Raw genomic sequence first — 15,193 nt, 5'->3', positions numbered from 1 at the left:
GTCTTTGATTTTTGTATTTGGAACATTTTTGAAAACTAGGTGACCTTATATGCAAGGGCTTATTTCTGGACTCAGTTATATTGATCTTTGTTTGTCTCTCTGTATATGGCAGTACTGCATTGTCTCATTACTGTGGCTTTGTAGTACCCTTTCATGTTTTTAATAGGCCTTTGAAAACTAATTGCTAAAGCGTATTTAGATAATGAAAAAATTGTAAGAGAATGATAGTTATCTTGAAATAATACAAAACAGATTTAGGGGTTAATTTGGGTTGAAGAAGTTTGGGGCTTACAGCATTGGATTCTTTCCTAAAAGATGTAAATGAAGTTATTTGCTAAGGAAAGGCATTTAACTGAATTAAGTCCAGTTGTAACAGAAAATTCCTAACAGTGATCTAAAAAAAGGTAGAAGTTTGTCTCTCTTTTATGTTCACATGTCAAGCCAAAGCTGCCATGGCATCCTTTAGTGTTGGGAATCTCATGAGCCACTTTTCTGTCTCTCAAGTATGACTTCCATCCTCAGTGTTGTTGGTATAGTGACTGAAGGGTCAGACCCTATGTTTAGCACGTATGTGCTCTCTCTTTCTAAGAAAACATCTTTCTCTCACTTCATATCGGCTTTTATCTCACTAATTGGAACTTGGACGCATCTTTAGACCTAGTTCTGAGTCTGAATCATTTAGGGCCACCAAAATGGATGGCTTTAATGACATTCAAGTCCAAATTCAGGGTGCTAACGCTAGGGGAACACCTGCCCCCCAGCCAGTCCCATTTGTTCTGAGGGGATATCTTAATTTCCTTCTTCATCTCATTCGTAAACCTCAGTATCCCCAGAGATCTCCAAAGTGTCCCAGTCTTCCATGGTGTCAGGGAGTCCCCTTTTAGAGAGATTTGAGCTAACAGGGTTCACTCCACTCCTGTCAGTTCTTTCTTGTTGGTACTTAAGTCTTCCCTTATAGCTCTCTTTGTTATAGGGATTAGACTATACACAATAAATGGGAAGACCTAATGAAGTAAAGATGATCTGGAAGGAGAACTTGAAGGATCAGCAAAATACCATGAACCCAGCCTTGGTGTAAATGAATGAGCCAAGAGCTTGCAGGGAAATAAGGAGCTTGCTGAGCACCACGGGGGCCTAGAGAAGTCTTTGGTGCTTCTCTGGCTACCATATTTTCTGAGTTCATAGCTCTAAGTCTGATAATGATGGTTGGTTGGGTTGCTGTTCTGTCTGGCGGTTAGGGAAGAGGACCAGACATGGAGTAGGGAAGTCATAGGAGAACATACTGAAATCTTCCAGCACCTTCAAGTCTTTTTCCATCCTCCCTAGCAAATAACAACCTTCAGAGTGTATTAGTTGGTACTTCACTTCTGCTTTTCTAAGTTTTAGCTCTCTTATTTTTGAAATTCTTAACTCAGAGCCATATGGTGGTGGTGGTGGTGTTCTGTGCCATGGAGTCAGAACTGACTTAGCTGACCCTTTAGTGGGTTTTCAGAGACTAAATATCATAGGAAGAGATGGCCCATCTTTCTCCCATGGAGGAGCTGGTGGTTTTGAACTGTAGACCTTTGGGTTGACAGTGAAGCTCTTTACCACTCAACCACAAGAACTCCCTCCAGAGCTATGTAAAGAAATCTAACCAAGTTGAAAATAAAATAGTCTGCCTTCTACAACATGGCTCTCAGATCCCCATCAGTCTTTTGGGCTACTACATACTTGGCCAGAGTCCTTGGCCAGACTTCTTTCAGTGGTCTCCGTATAGTGGTCTTCTGTCTTACAGTACGGACTCATGTGGTTTGGCATGTCATATCTAGTCTTCTGGGAGTATTTGCTTTATTTACCATTTGTTTCTTGTTTCTTCATTCTAAGCCCTTGTATTTAAGTTCTTTCCAGGAAAGGAAGATTGTATTTGGAATCTATAGTTGAACTGCACACAAGCCTTTGACTGCATGAAATTCAAGATTTTATGATTTAAAGATACACAGGCTAATGATATGAGTTTTGCTCTGCTTATCTTTATTTCACTGAAAGCTTCGTGGTTTAGAACATCTGTTTTATTATTTTCATGGTTTCTCTGGGCCAGGAATTTGGATAGGGCACAGAAGGAAAGGTTGTCTTGGTTGGTTCTGTGCCATAATGCCTGGGACCTCTTTTGTAAATAAACTTGGAAGGCTGCATCACTTCTGCATTCTGTTGGTTACAAATGAGTCACAACTCCACCTTGATCCCAAATAGGGGACCTAGACTCTACATTTTGATGGGAGGAGTATCCAGTCTGCTGTGGCTTTGAATTGGGGATTGAGAGACTTTCAGGTTCAGTGATGGTAATGAGCGCTGAGCTCTACTGGCATCAGCTCTACTTAAGAAGTCAGGAAGGACCAGAAAAGCAGCTGCCTTCTTGAGTTGTTATTTTGTGAAATGATTGGGTTAGCTGACTGTACCCTAACATATCAGTAGAGGAAACTAAGAGAGTCTGATGATGACTGGGTAAAGAACTAGGTAGTGATTGATGAACCTAGACTGAAACCTAGGTGTTCTGACTTTTATCCTAAGCGCATATTGGAAAGTTTGGGTTTTCAGTACTTTGTCATAAATAATGAGAGAAGCTTTTGAGTAATAGTCATTTAAGGCCAGAAAAAGCATAGCTTGGTATAATTTCTCATGTGATTGGCATGTTAGGTTTACAGAACTAGTGAATTTGTCCATGACTCAATAGTTATTTTCTTGATTTCTTTTGAGAAAATAGATATTTATTTGAAGATTTGTTGGATGAGACTAAGGGATTTATTGTCCTTTCTAAACTGTTGAACATGCTTCTTTTTTGTTAATCAGGAAGCCCAGAATCTCATGGCTCTCACCAATGTGGACACCCCATTGAAAGGTGGACTTAATACTCCTTTGCATGAGAGTGACTTCTCAGGTGTGACTCCACAGCAACAAGTCGTGCAGACGCCAAACACAGTTCTTTCTACTCCATTCAGGTATTGTAAATAAACCAGTCGATTCTGTGTCTTAGAAAAACGTAAACCTAAAGATTTGAAGATATTGACAGATAATGGAAATAAGGGCTCTGCTTGCCTTTCTGATTTCTTCTTACACACAGTAAAAAATAAGTCTCTATTTCTAGGCAGCAGTTAGTTACTCCATGGTACTTAGGAGTGTCTTTCAGAAATTCTGATGTTAACACCTTATTTCTGAATACTTTTTGATTTGATATTCATACCACTTTTGTGCTATGCTTGAACATATTTTGCTTAATCATATCAAGTCCAGTTTATTTGCATGGATTTTTTTTCATTCAAGACAGGTTTTGATGTTAGTCCTTTCTACCTCTGAAGAACTCTGAATCTTGGTATAATGCTGATATTACTGGTGTCCAGGATTTATTTATATGTATTTTTGTGTTTTACACTGTTGTTGTTATGTGCCATCGAGTCGCTTGTGACTTATAGCGACCCTAGTATAAGAGCTCTACTACTGCTTTTAAAAAGGATCATTTAGGCATATAATTGTTACAAAAGCAGATTGTATTAAAATGGCATGTGAATTTTTAAAGGTCAGAGCTATTGGGGTTTTGCTTTTCATTTAATGTATTAGGATATGTCCTTTATTGATTGCTTACCAACACTCTTGGCACCAGTAGCCAGGAAATAAAAAAACGTATTGCGATGGGAAAGTCTGTGGTTAGGGACCTCTCCAAAATACTCAAGAGCAACAACAGTGTCTCTCTGGAGACTAAGGTCTGCCTGATACAGGCCATGGTTTTTGCAATCACTTGTTATGCATCAGAGAGTTGGACAATGACTAGGGAGGATGGAAGGAGAATTGACGCCTTTGAGCTGTGGTGCTGGAGAAGAGTATTGAATGCACCATGGACTGCCAAGAAAACAAACAGATTCATCGTAGAGAGGATTAAACCAGGCTGCTCCTTGGAGGCAAGGATTCTGGGGCTTCGCCTGACATACTTTGGACATGTTGTAAGGAGAGACAGGTCCTTGGAGAGGGACATCATGCTGGGTAGAGTGGAGGGACAGCGCAGGAGGGGAAGACCCTCTATGAGGTGGATTGATTCAGTGACTGGGGTACTCGGGATGGGTTTGTCAGGGGCAATGAGATTGGCACAGGATAGAGCACGGTTTAGGGCTGTTGTACATAGGGTCGCTATGAGTCGCAAACGACTCGACGACACATAACAACAACAAACCAGGATTTTGTATCTTAGAAAAACTGATTAATTTTGGAAGCATCTCAGACTGTTCTAACTTAGCATGACAGCAGAATCAAGCTTTGACACTGAAATCTTTTAATGACATTTAAGCTTGTAAGAGAGCCTAATCCCTCTTACTCTGTATCTCTTATTTCTCAACTAGTTTGTATACTCTGTGAAGGCAGGGGCAAAGCCTTATAGCATCGGTGGCTTAGTGGAAAGGAATTGCACTGCCAACTCAAAGGCACATGTTTCAAATCCCCCTGTTCTGTGGAAGAAAGATGGGCAGTCTCCTGTGTGATTTACAGCCTCTAAAAACTGTTTATAGGGCCAGCTATGAGTTGGTTCTGACATAATGGTACATAATAGCAACTGTCAGGAACAGCTGTCTGGAACACACCAGGAAACAAGAAGTAGGTGACAACTGAGAATACATTTTTGAACAGTGAAGCTACAACTTACAAAGTCCTATGGACTTTATTCTTAGGAGGGTCTTTTAGCTTTCACTCAGACGTTATTCGTATTTTGACCTGATTTTAAAAGTTTAGTTTAGGTATCCAAACAAAATACAAATAGACTGACTCCTGAAAATGTTTGGTACGTCTGTGATAATCATGTGATAGCGAACAGCTTGATAACCAGAAAGGAGGCAAACAGATCAAGATGTGTACTTAGAAGTTTGGGGTCAGTGAGTGGGATATCAGACTTCCTTATATACATTATACTAACATACATTTTTAGCTACCCTTGCACATCAAGAAAAGATTGAATGATTAGTAAGCCCTCGTTTAAGGAGGAAAAAAAAATAATAGTTATTTTTATGGCTGTTTAAAACACAAATTCTGTGTTTAAAGGGCAAATCCCAAGCTTATAAAATATCACTGAGTTGGTTCCATTTATAGTGACCCCACAGTACAGCAGCCCAAATGCTTGGCCCCATGCCATCCTCACAGTCCTTTCATTGCTGACTGCACAAGGGTATGCTAATCTAGTTGGGCCAAATCTTTATTTTAACCCAGAGATCTAGCTTACATATAAAAGTAGAATTTCTAGACTGTATGTCTTGTAAAGCAGTGTATGTGAAAATCATTTGAAAGAACAGTCTAAAATATACTTTGTTGTTTTGTTGATAAGTGCCATCAAGTTGTAGATGGCCCGAAGCGACCCTATGAATGAAAGACCTGAACACTTGTATAACTTCCATCATTTGTCCAACTTCATAGAGTTTCTGGAGGCAAGCTATTTTGGAAGTAGATGCCACTCTTGCTTCCAAGCTCGTTTTAATTGGGGTGCTCCACCAAACACTGTCCACCATGAATAACCATTATTGCATTTGACACATCAGTGTCATAGTATTTAGCATCACAGCAACCACCAGTTACCTCTGTACAGCAAATGGACAGAAATGTTGTTAAGTGCTGTTGAGTCATAGATGACTCCTAGAGACCCTATGAATAAAAGACACTTGTATAACTTTCATCATTTGTCCAACTTCATAGTTTCTGGAGGCAAGCTATTTCAGAAGTGGATATGATTCCTGCTTCCAAGCTTTTTTTAATGGAGGAGATCCACCAAACACTGATGTGTCAAATGTGGTAAAATATATGTAGCACTTTAATTAATTGAAATTTCTGTCTCTCCAGGACTCCTTCTCATGGACCTGAAGGGCTGACTCCCAGGAGTGGGACAACTCCCAAGCCAGTTACTAACGCTACCCCTGGTAGAACGCCTCTTCGTGACAAGTTAAACATTAATCCTGAGGACGGAATGGCAGATTACAGTGATCCCTCTTATGTGAAGCAGATGGTAAATGACACTTCTCTTAATTTTACTGTACTTTTCAGCTACAGAATTTCTATTTGACTTTTTCTTCTTTGTTTATTATGATGGAAAACATATCTCAAAACATCTGCATATTTCCATTTGGTTTCTTGTTCTCTATTTGTTCATACATCTTTCTCCTCATTTCCCATCCCAGTTCCTTTCTGCTATTGGATCAAAAGGAAAAGAATCTTAGGTAAAGTATTTTAACACAGTTAATTGAAAATTACTCCAGCAGCTTCAACACCAGGCCTTCTTCATAGATAGGTTCATTTTGTAAAGACTCTGTTTCTTCTTGTATGTTGTCACTGAAGAATGTTTTTCATTTTCTTCCTGGTTGCCGAGTGATCTGACAGAAGTTTCCTTAAATGGAAGGGTGGCCTACCTTTGCACTGATCCTTTGCCAAATTACCAGAGAAATGAAAACCCAGAGCCTTGGTTTTTTGAGGTCATAGTTTGTTACCCTCCTTGGCACCAACAAGCAGGCTATGGTCTCCATGGTTGCCTGCCATGAGCCTGGGGGAGAGAAGTAGTAGTAGCTGCTTTAAAATTCCTCCAAGTTTACCAGCTTCTTTGTTCCTTGGTAACGTTGTTGCAAGTGTTTAACTAGACTAAGATTCTGAAGTTGTTGATTCTGACAATTCTTTTCAGTTCACTAGTTGTCATGGTAAAAGGACTGATGTTGAGTGCTTCTTAACATGCCATCTTCCCTGATACCTCAGTTCATGCTTCATATTTTTACACTTTTTTTTTAATGTCTTCTGGATGCAGAATTAAAATTTTTTTTCCATTGACATTGCATATCGTACATACCTTAAGAATTTGTTCAGGAAAAGGGAAATAATCGCTAAGACTTAATTGGGTTTACACACCAGCTTTTCTTATTCTTGATGTGTTTACCAGTATTAATGATGTTTCTAAGAATGCTTCTAGTATCTCTTAAGATTTAAATTTTTATCGTTTAGTAGTACTTTCTTAGGAAGCTCTGGTGGCATAGTCTGTAGTGTGCTGCACTGTTAACCACTTGGCAGTGAGGCTCTGGTGGTTTGAATCCACTGGCAGCCCAAGGGGAATGATGGGCAGTCTCCTCCAGTTACGAGTTAACCACTTTGGAGACCCTGTGGTGGGTCACTGCGAGTTGGAATCGACTCACCAGCAGTGAGTTCATTTCTGTTTTGTTTTTTAGTACTTTCTTGAGTGATAGATTTGCTTTCATTATTTCTTTTTCTATAAATTGAATGTTAAGTCTTTAGATGCCTCATAGATTAGATTTTGAGCCTTGAAATTCTGATCTAAAGGTTAAGATTTCAAAGCTAAGTTAATTTGATTTTTGTGGCTGATCTCAGTGAAACTTTGTTTTGTGTGTTTTGAAGGTAATTTAGAAAATCAGTTATAAAATTTGTCTGCCCCAAGTGACTGATTTTATTACCACATTGTTGGACTCCGTTGACCAATGCCTTAAAAATAATTACTGTGGATTTTTTAAAACAATTAAGTCCATTGATGTTGGGCAGTCATCTGTTAGAAGTTTGTGTTTGTTGTTTTTGTTTTTTTTTTAACTTAATGTATAGATTTAGTTAAAAAAAGTCTTCTTTCTCCAAGTTAATATCAACTAATGACAACTCTCAGTGGTTATTTAGGAATTAAACAAGTTAAGACTAACTGAAGTATGGGTTTGGACACTTGGGATAGAGCAGTTACAGTTGAGTTAGAGAGGTTGCAATCTGGGGAATATTGGCAATATTAAACCAAGTCCCAAAATAACTGTGCTGTAAGAATGAAGTAAGCTCTTTACAGTGGTCAAAGAAAGGAACAGTTAGATTTGTTGGGTGAATATCAGGAGAGCCTTCCTTGAGGGGGAATGCTCAAAGGAGGGTACTTTTAATGGAGACTTCATCGTGAATAAGCAGATGTGGAGCAGCTCACCTGAGGGGGTCATGCTTACATACATGTGATGCAACAGTGGGAAATGCAGCTGGAGAGCTGAGCAAAGCATGCATTAAGAAAGTACCAGATAATACCATTTGAGACTGTTTGATTTGGCCTTAGGATGTTTTAGTATTTCCTTTAAAACCTTAAACACACTCATTCAGGCAACTTTCAGATTAGGCTTTATTAGTCCAAGGACAGGTTGACATTTGAACTCGTTATTAACCATTTACTATATAATTTCACTATCTAAAATGTATTCCTTCAAATAAAAATACAGATCATTTTTAACAAGCTTCTGCTCCTGCAATTTCCAAACCTGCTATTAAAACATCGTGGAGTATTTCCACCTATTATGCTCTGGTGGCTTAGTGGTAAAGAGCTGGGCTGCAAAACCAAAGCTATGTGATTCGAATTCATCATCTGCTCCATGGGAGAAAGAAGGGCAGTCTCCTCCTGTGCAATTATTTGCCTCTGAAAATCTGCTGGAGGATCTGCTGTGAGGTGCTTCCAACTCGATGGTACACAACAACAATAACAATTACAAGTCAAAACTTTTGATTGCTCTTAACGTAGGGAAGGAAGAGAGATTGCAATTAAGGAAAAAAAAATTAGTATTAGCACTGAAGTTAGCAATAATTTTTCTATAATTGATAATTTTCTCAAAATTCTTCAAGAATATTGGTTGAATACTTAACATGTATGACTTCAGAAGAGCCAATTCTTTTCTGCAGGAAAGAGAATCTCGGGAACATCTCCGTTTAGGGTTGTTGGGTCTTCCTGCTCCTAAGAATGACTTTGAAATTGTCCTACCAGAAAATGCGGAGAAGGAACTGGAAGAGCATGAAGTAGATGATACTTATATTGAAGATGCTGCTGATGTAGATGCACGAAAGCAGGTGAGTGAGTGTGTCAGAAAAGGCATGTCTTTTATTCTCCAAGAATGAAAACAACCATTAAAAAAACCTCTCCCAGTCGTTATATGGAAAATTTTTCAATATTCAAAGTAAAAATTCAACTAAAAATAAATTTTAAAAGGCCAATTTAAATTATTTATGCAATTAATAATTAGTCTAAAATCAGTAATGATTATAGGCACTCTTAAAATGTATCTCTGTGTGGCAATTTAAATGCTCTCTGACAGAATCATCTTGCTTTTTTAAAATGCACATAGTCTTTTAGACAGTGTCACTTTAGACAAGGAAAGAGGTTATTGTTTAGTTTTAAAGACTGATACATCTTACACTGGTTGTAAGTGTAAACTAATTAAAAAAATAGAGATTTGGAAATTCAGAAAGAGTGGGTCTGTGATATTACAGAATATATCTTAGAGCAATTACATTCCCATTTGTATCTACCAACACCTTAAGTTATATGAATTAGGAAAGATAACTAGCTGTTTTGGAAATGTGGAAACTGGCTCAGAGGAATGAAGTTAACTTTCTTAGATTTCATGGATGGTGAGTTATGAACTAGAATTGTGATCATTTGATCACCTTTAAGAAGTCATGCAGTAGTGCATTTCAAGATCATTTAAAATGCTTCAATCTCAAAGAATTGCAATAAGATTGGCATCAGTGGAAAATAATATTTTAGCAAGAAACCATGTGAATGCATGCTTTTTGATGCTTTCTTTAAGTGTCTCAGCTACTTTGCATTAGGATCCACTTTCAGAAATGAAATGAAATTTTAGTGTGATACTCAATATAATTCATAAGAATCTGTAAACAGTGCATTTACTGGCTTTCTTTTTGGATTCAGTCAGAGATTGACTTTTGAAGTTAAAGGGAAGGTTTGTGTTAAGGAGGAATAGTTAAAAGTTGCCTCTGAGTTTAGAATTTTCATTTAGACAGTAAAAGAATCTGAAGAATGCTCTGGTAAACATTGAAAATTTTTAGTTTTTGTTACAATGAAAGAAATAATAGGCTAGTTACTTTTTTAGGCTTTAGCATTACCTTTCTACATAGTCACACAAATTTTTGAAGCTTTAGCACTTGGACATACATTATGTAGACCAAAGTGATTATACAGACCAAAGTGTTTTCAGCTTTACTGAGATGAACCAAACACTAGCTGCACTGATAGTTACAAATTGTTTCTTAGGCCATCCGAGATGCAGAGCGTGTAAAGGAAATGAAACGAATGCACAAAGCTGTCCAGAAAGACCTGCCAAGACCATCAGAAGTAAGTATGAGGAAGCTTTAAGTTGTTTGTGGTGTTTCTCGTAAAGATTATAAAAAAATAACTGTTTACTTTTTTTAAATACCAAAGCCCTGGTGACACAGTGGTCAAAGCACTCTTCTGAATGGGAAGGTCAGCAGTTCAAACACACCAGCTGCTCTGGCGATGAACAATAGGGCAGTTTGCATCTCTAAAGATGTGTCAACTTAGAACCATGTGGGGCATTCTGTTCTGTCTTACAGCGTCTCCATAAGTCTGAATGCAAAGTTGATGGCAGTGGGTTTATATTGTTTGTTTTGGTTGTAGAATTTAAACTTGAAAATCTAGTATTACTAAATCTAGTTTTTGAAGTATTTCACTTGTACAGTTAAAAATTTAGAAGGAAAAAGGCAAAGAAAAATTGCCTTTAAAAATGTATTCTATATTAAGTAATAACATTAATATGTGGCAATGATACATTTAGTAATTGTACTTGTTTTAAAAATTTTAGGTAAATGACACTATTCTAAGACCTTTAAATGTAGAACCACCTCTAACAGATTTACAGAAGAGTGAAGAGTTAATTAAAAAAGAAAGGATTACAATGCTTCATTATGATCTTCTACATCACCCTTACGAGCCATCTGGAAACAAAAAGGGCAAAACTGTAGGATTTACCACCAATAATCCAGAGCATGTTGCCTATCTTGAACATAATCCTTATGAAAAGTTCTCCAAAGAAGAGCTAAAAAAGGTATGTTTGAGCAGAAATACATCTGTCTTGAGATCAAGTATTTTAAAGTGTTGTATGTCATGGTCAGATACTGTTCTTTGATATTCATGAGCATCTAAATTGTATTAGATAAATGTACATGTTTAAGTGTTGAGCGAGAGATGTACTTAAAGCCTTCTATCCTCCTGGATGTACTGACCTTGATCAGGTAAAAAAGTTTTTGTGGCCGCGGCCGCTGCCCTGCTGAGGGTGGCGGCATCCTCCCTCCGCAGACGTCCGGGCGAGCGAGGCTGGCGGCAGACACAGAACCTCTGCGACTCTGAGCGCGGCTGCCTCCCCTTGACCCTCTCCGGAGTGGCGAAGTGCTCTGGGCCGCGCTCTGCTACCACCAAGGGGCCAGGATGAGCTGCCCGCCACTCTATTATTAAAGAAAAAAGATGAGTTTTACTGCATTTATTCTCCTTATGTGATTTCCTCTACCTTTTTTGAAGAAGGATATGGAGATGGTAATATGTGGAGGTTTTGTTTGGTTTTAATGAAGTTTGTGCTCTGCTGCTTCCTCGATACATATTTTATTCTTCCTGCTTTGATAGAGCAAATGGATGTGCCTGTGAATAGAAATTTCTGTAGTGGAAATAACATATGAGCAGGAGTCTATGGTGATGAAGGAGGAAGTTCAAGTTGCTCTGAAGGAATTGGCAAAAAACAAGGCTCAAGGAGTTGACAGCATACCAGTTGATATATTTCAACAAACAGACGCTGCCCTGGATGCTAAGTTGTGCCAAGAAATCTGGAGGACAGCCAACTGGCCAACTGACTGGAAAAGATTGATATTTGTTCCCATTCCAAAGAAGGGTGACCCAGCAGAGTGTGGAAACTATAGAACACTCTCGTTGATTTCACATGCAAGCAAATTCTACTGAAGATTATCCAAAAACTACTGGAACATACATCAGCAGAGAACTGCCAGAAGTCCAGGTTGGATTTAGAAGGGGTTGTGGTTCTAGGGGTATTGTAGGTAATGTTAGATGGATCTTAGCTGAAAGCAGGGAGTACCAGAGGAATGTTATCTGTGTTTCATTGACTATGCAAAGGCGTTTGACTGTGTGGATCATAACAAACTATGGCTGACTCTGAGAAGAATGGGAATCCCAGAACACTTGATCTTGCTAATGAGAAACCTATACTTGGACCAAAAGGCAGTGGTCACAACGGAGCAAGGAAACACTGCATGGTTCAGAATTGGGAAGGGCGTACACCAGGCATGTGTCCTGTCTCCATACCTTTTCAACTTGTATGCAGAACAGATTATCCGGGAGGCTGGGCTCTATAAAGAGAAATGTGGGGTCAAGATTGGTGGAAGATCTATCAACAGTCTGCGATATGCAGATGATACAACCCTGCTTGCTGAAACTGAGGAGGACCTGAAGCGCTTGGTGCAGAGGATCAAGGACTGCAGCTTCCAATATGGATTGAGGCTCAATGTCAAGAAGACAAACCACTGGGCCAGTTGGCAGCATCAGGATGGATGGTGAAGAGATTGAGATTGTTCACAGTTTCAGTTTGCTTGACTCCACAGTCAACACTCTCGGCACCAGCAGCCAGGAAATTAGAAGACGTGGTGCCATGGGAAAGTCTGCTGTTAGGGACCTCTCCAAAGTACTGAAGAGCAGTGGTTCTCTTTGCAGACTAAGGTGCGTCTGATACAGGCCATGGTCTTTGCTATCACTTATTATGCATCAGAGAGTTGGACAATGACTAAGGAGGATAGAAGGAGAATTGATGCCTTTGAGCTGTGGTGCTGGAGAAGAGTATTGAGGGTACCATGGACTGCTAGGAAAACAAACAGATTCATCCTGGAAAGGGTCAAACTGGGCTGCTCCTTGGAGGCAAGGACTCTAAGGCTCCGTCTAACATACTTTGGACATGTTGCAAGGAGGGACAGGTCCTTAGAGAGGAACATCATGCTTGGTGGGGTGGAGGGACAGCGCAGAAGGGGAAGGCCCCCTATGAGGTGGATTGATTCAGTGACTAGGGTAATTGGGATAGGTGTGTCGGTGATGGGGCGATTGGCACAGGACAGAGCAGAGTTTAGGGATGTTGTACATAGGGTTGCTATGAGTCGGAAGCGACTTGATGGCACATAACAACAACAACAACAACGAGATATTTTATGATTAAAAGTCACCTAGCCTAGTCTCTTTCCTGATAGCGATAAAAGCTAAAATAAAGTTTTGCTGTGTACTATTTCAGAAGTAAACACGATTCCTACTGTCTGTCTTATTTCCAGTGAAAGACACTGTTTGAAATGATTAACAAATCATAGACAGTTTTTTATTATTTTGTGTAAATGTTCTGTGTTGTCATTTAAAAAAAATTATGTATTTTTATCTGTACTTTTATTTACTTGAAAAATTAAAAGTCTTCTGTCGGGTACAGGAGATTGTTGCCAGTTTTTCATGAAGTGTAAGACAAAAAACTAGAAAGTTAACGTGGGAGGCTTGTGCTATTTTTTGTTGAGTACTGGCCTAGATTCTTTATACATACAATGTCTGTTAATCCTAGTAAAAACCTTTCAGGGAGGTATTGGCCCTACTTTATAGCTAAGAAGTAGATGTATTGGCCCTAATTTATAGATAAGAAGTAGATCCAGAGATGTTAAGCAATTTCAGTAAAGCTTAGTAAAGTGGTAAAACTGATTGGAACCCAGGCCTGCCCAGCTCCATCCCCCTCATTCTGGCATCATAAGTCCATTTACTAGTGAACAAAGGCTATTCCAGTTGAGGTATGTATGTCTTATCTTTGTTCACCAGGCTCCTTGTCTGACAATGTCAGGTATATTCCTTCAGAATGAGAAAAACTGCACAGGCATAAAAAAAATACAGCAACCCTTTTCTGAGGTCATGGGTGATAAGATGAAGTGATAGAGTGGAAGGAACCCCAAGTATATGTGCCATTTAGCTTGAGTGTGAATCCTGCCTCATCTACTAACTAGTAGTGTGCTCTTTTTTTTTTAAAATAGGGATTTATTAAAATTTGTTGAAAATTCCATTTATATCCTGTTCTGTACATCAACCTCTTATTTGAAAGTCTTCCTTCCTTGTCTCTCTTTTATATAACCATAATTTCAGTTTATTTCATGGTATTTAATTTCTTGGTTCATTTCTACAATAGATTATGGCTTGATTTTTCTCAGTGGTTGACACTAACATCTAGGGAAATACACTATGTACATTAGGCGTATTTTTCATGCCAGAGACTAGCGACAAAGGTTGTTGTTGAATGCCATCGAGTTGAGTGCTACTCACGGCCACCTTACAAACAACAAATCTGTCTGCTCTCCTATTCTGTGTCATCCTCATCATCTCTGTCACACTTGAGCCCATGCCTGTGCTCATTGTGTCAGACCATCTCATTGATAATCTTCCTCTCTTTCACTGACCCTCCACTTGATGTCCCTCTCAAGGAATTGCCTCACCTAGCAACATGCCCAAAGTATGTGAGTGAAAGCTTTGTCATCTTTACCTCCAGTGAGCACTCTGGTGACACTTTTCCATGTTTGGTTTTCGGCAAAGTAGGCTGCCTTATTTAGACAAATCTCTCTCCTAAAAGTCTTGTGGATTTTGACAAGTACCACAGAATCACAAGCACCACATCATCACAGCGGCTAGGTCTTTTCCAGCCTTTATATACACGTCTTTTAGAACTTCAGCTTCTCTGAGAAATGCTTTGACTTGTTTGTACTTTTCTTTCTTCATTAGGATAAATTTACCAAGTCAGAATTGCAGATTCGAAAGCTTTCCACTCTTTGAGCCATGTTTTCCTTTAGACTCTCTTTTTTTTTTGTGAGATCATAATCATCTTTTCTTAACTTCTGGAAATCTTAAAAGCTAGGATGCGTACCTGATTATACTCATGCTCAAAGTTCCCTTGTTCTATTTAATGTTTAATTTTTCTGAGCCTTAGTTTCATCTGCTTTTTTTTTTTAATATTGAACCCTTCACGAATTTGCGTGCCATCCTTGTGCAAGGGCTATGCATCTTCTCTGTATCTTTCCAGTTGTAGTATATGTGCTGCCAAAGTGAGCAGTTTCATCTGCCTTTAACATGAGGCTAATATTGTCTGTTTTGTGATGAGTGATGCCTGAGGATGCTTATGTTATTGGTGAAACATGGATTGGCTTAGGGGTTTTTGTTGTTTTTTTGTTTTTAAAATCATTGTGCATTGACTTAAAGATATTTCAGTTTTGCAGGAAGTAGCTAAGAGAATACGCCATCCCCTTTTCCTTATGACTCAGGGTGAAGTCTCTCTCAGGGAGGAGTGATAGGGAATGGCAAAGGACACAC

At 38.9% G+C, this 15,193-nt stretch overlaps 1 protein-coding gene across 1 annotated transcript in view; it reads left to right on the top strand.

The window, feature by feature from the left end:
* CDC5L (cell division cycle 5-like) overlaps positions 1-15,193 on the top strand; it is a 61,141-nt gene that overhangs the window by 31,097 nt on the left and 14,851 nt on the right. Inside the window, exons 9-13 of the mRNA XM_006882132.1 lie at positions 2,830-2,978; positions 5,848-6,010; positions 8,689-8,853; positions 10,058-10,138; positions 10,626-10,868. Of these exons, the coding sequence (XP_006882194.1) occupies positions 2,830-2,978; positions 5,848-6,010; positions 8,689-8,853; positions 10,058-10,138; positions 10,626-10,868 (801 nt within the window). The remainder of the gene's footprint in view (positions 1-2,829; positions 2,979-5,847; positions 6,011-8,688; positions 8,854-10,057; positions 10,139-10,625; positions 10,869-15,193) is intronic.

This window comes from Elephantulus edwardii, unplaced genomic scaffold (assembly GCF_000299155.1).
Source record: "Elephantulus edwardii isolate Elephantulus edwardi_28Jun2011 unplaced genomic scaffold, EleEdw1.0 scaffold00017, whole genome shotgun sequence".
NCBI lineage: Eukaryota > Metazoa > Chordata > Mammalia > Macroscelidea > Macroscelididae > Elephantulus > Elephantulus edwardii.
Note: the sequence above shows the minus strand (reverse complement) of the source record. Positions and strands in the feature narration are given on the sequence as shown.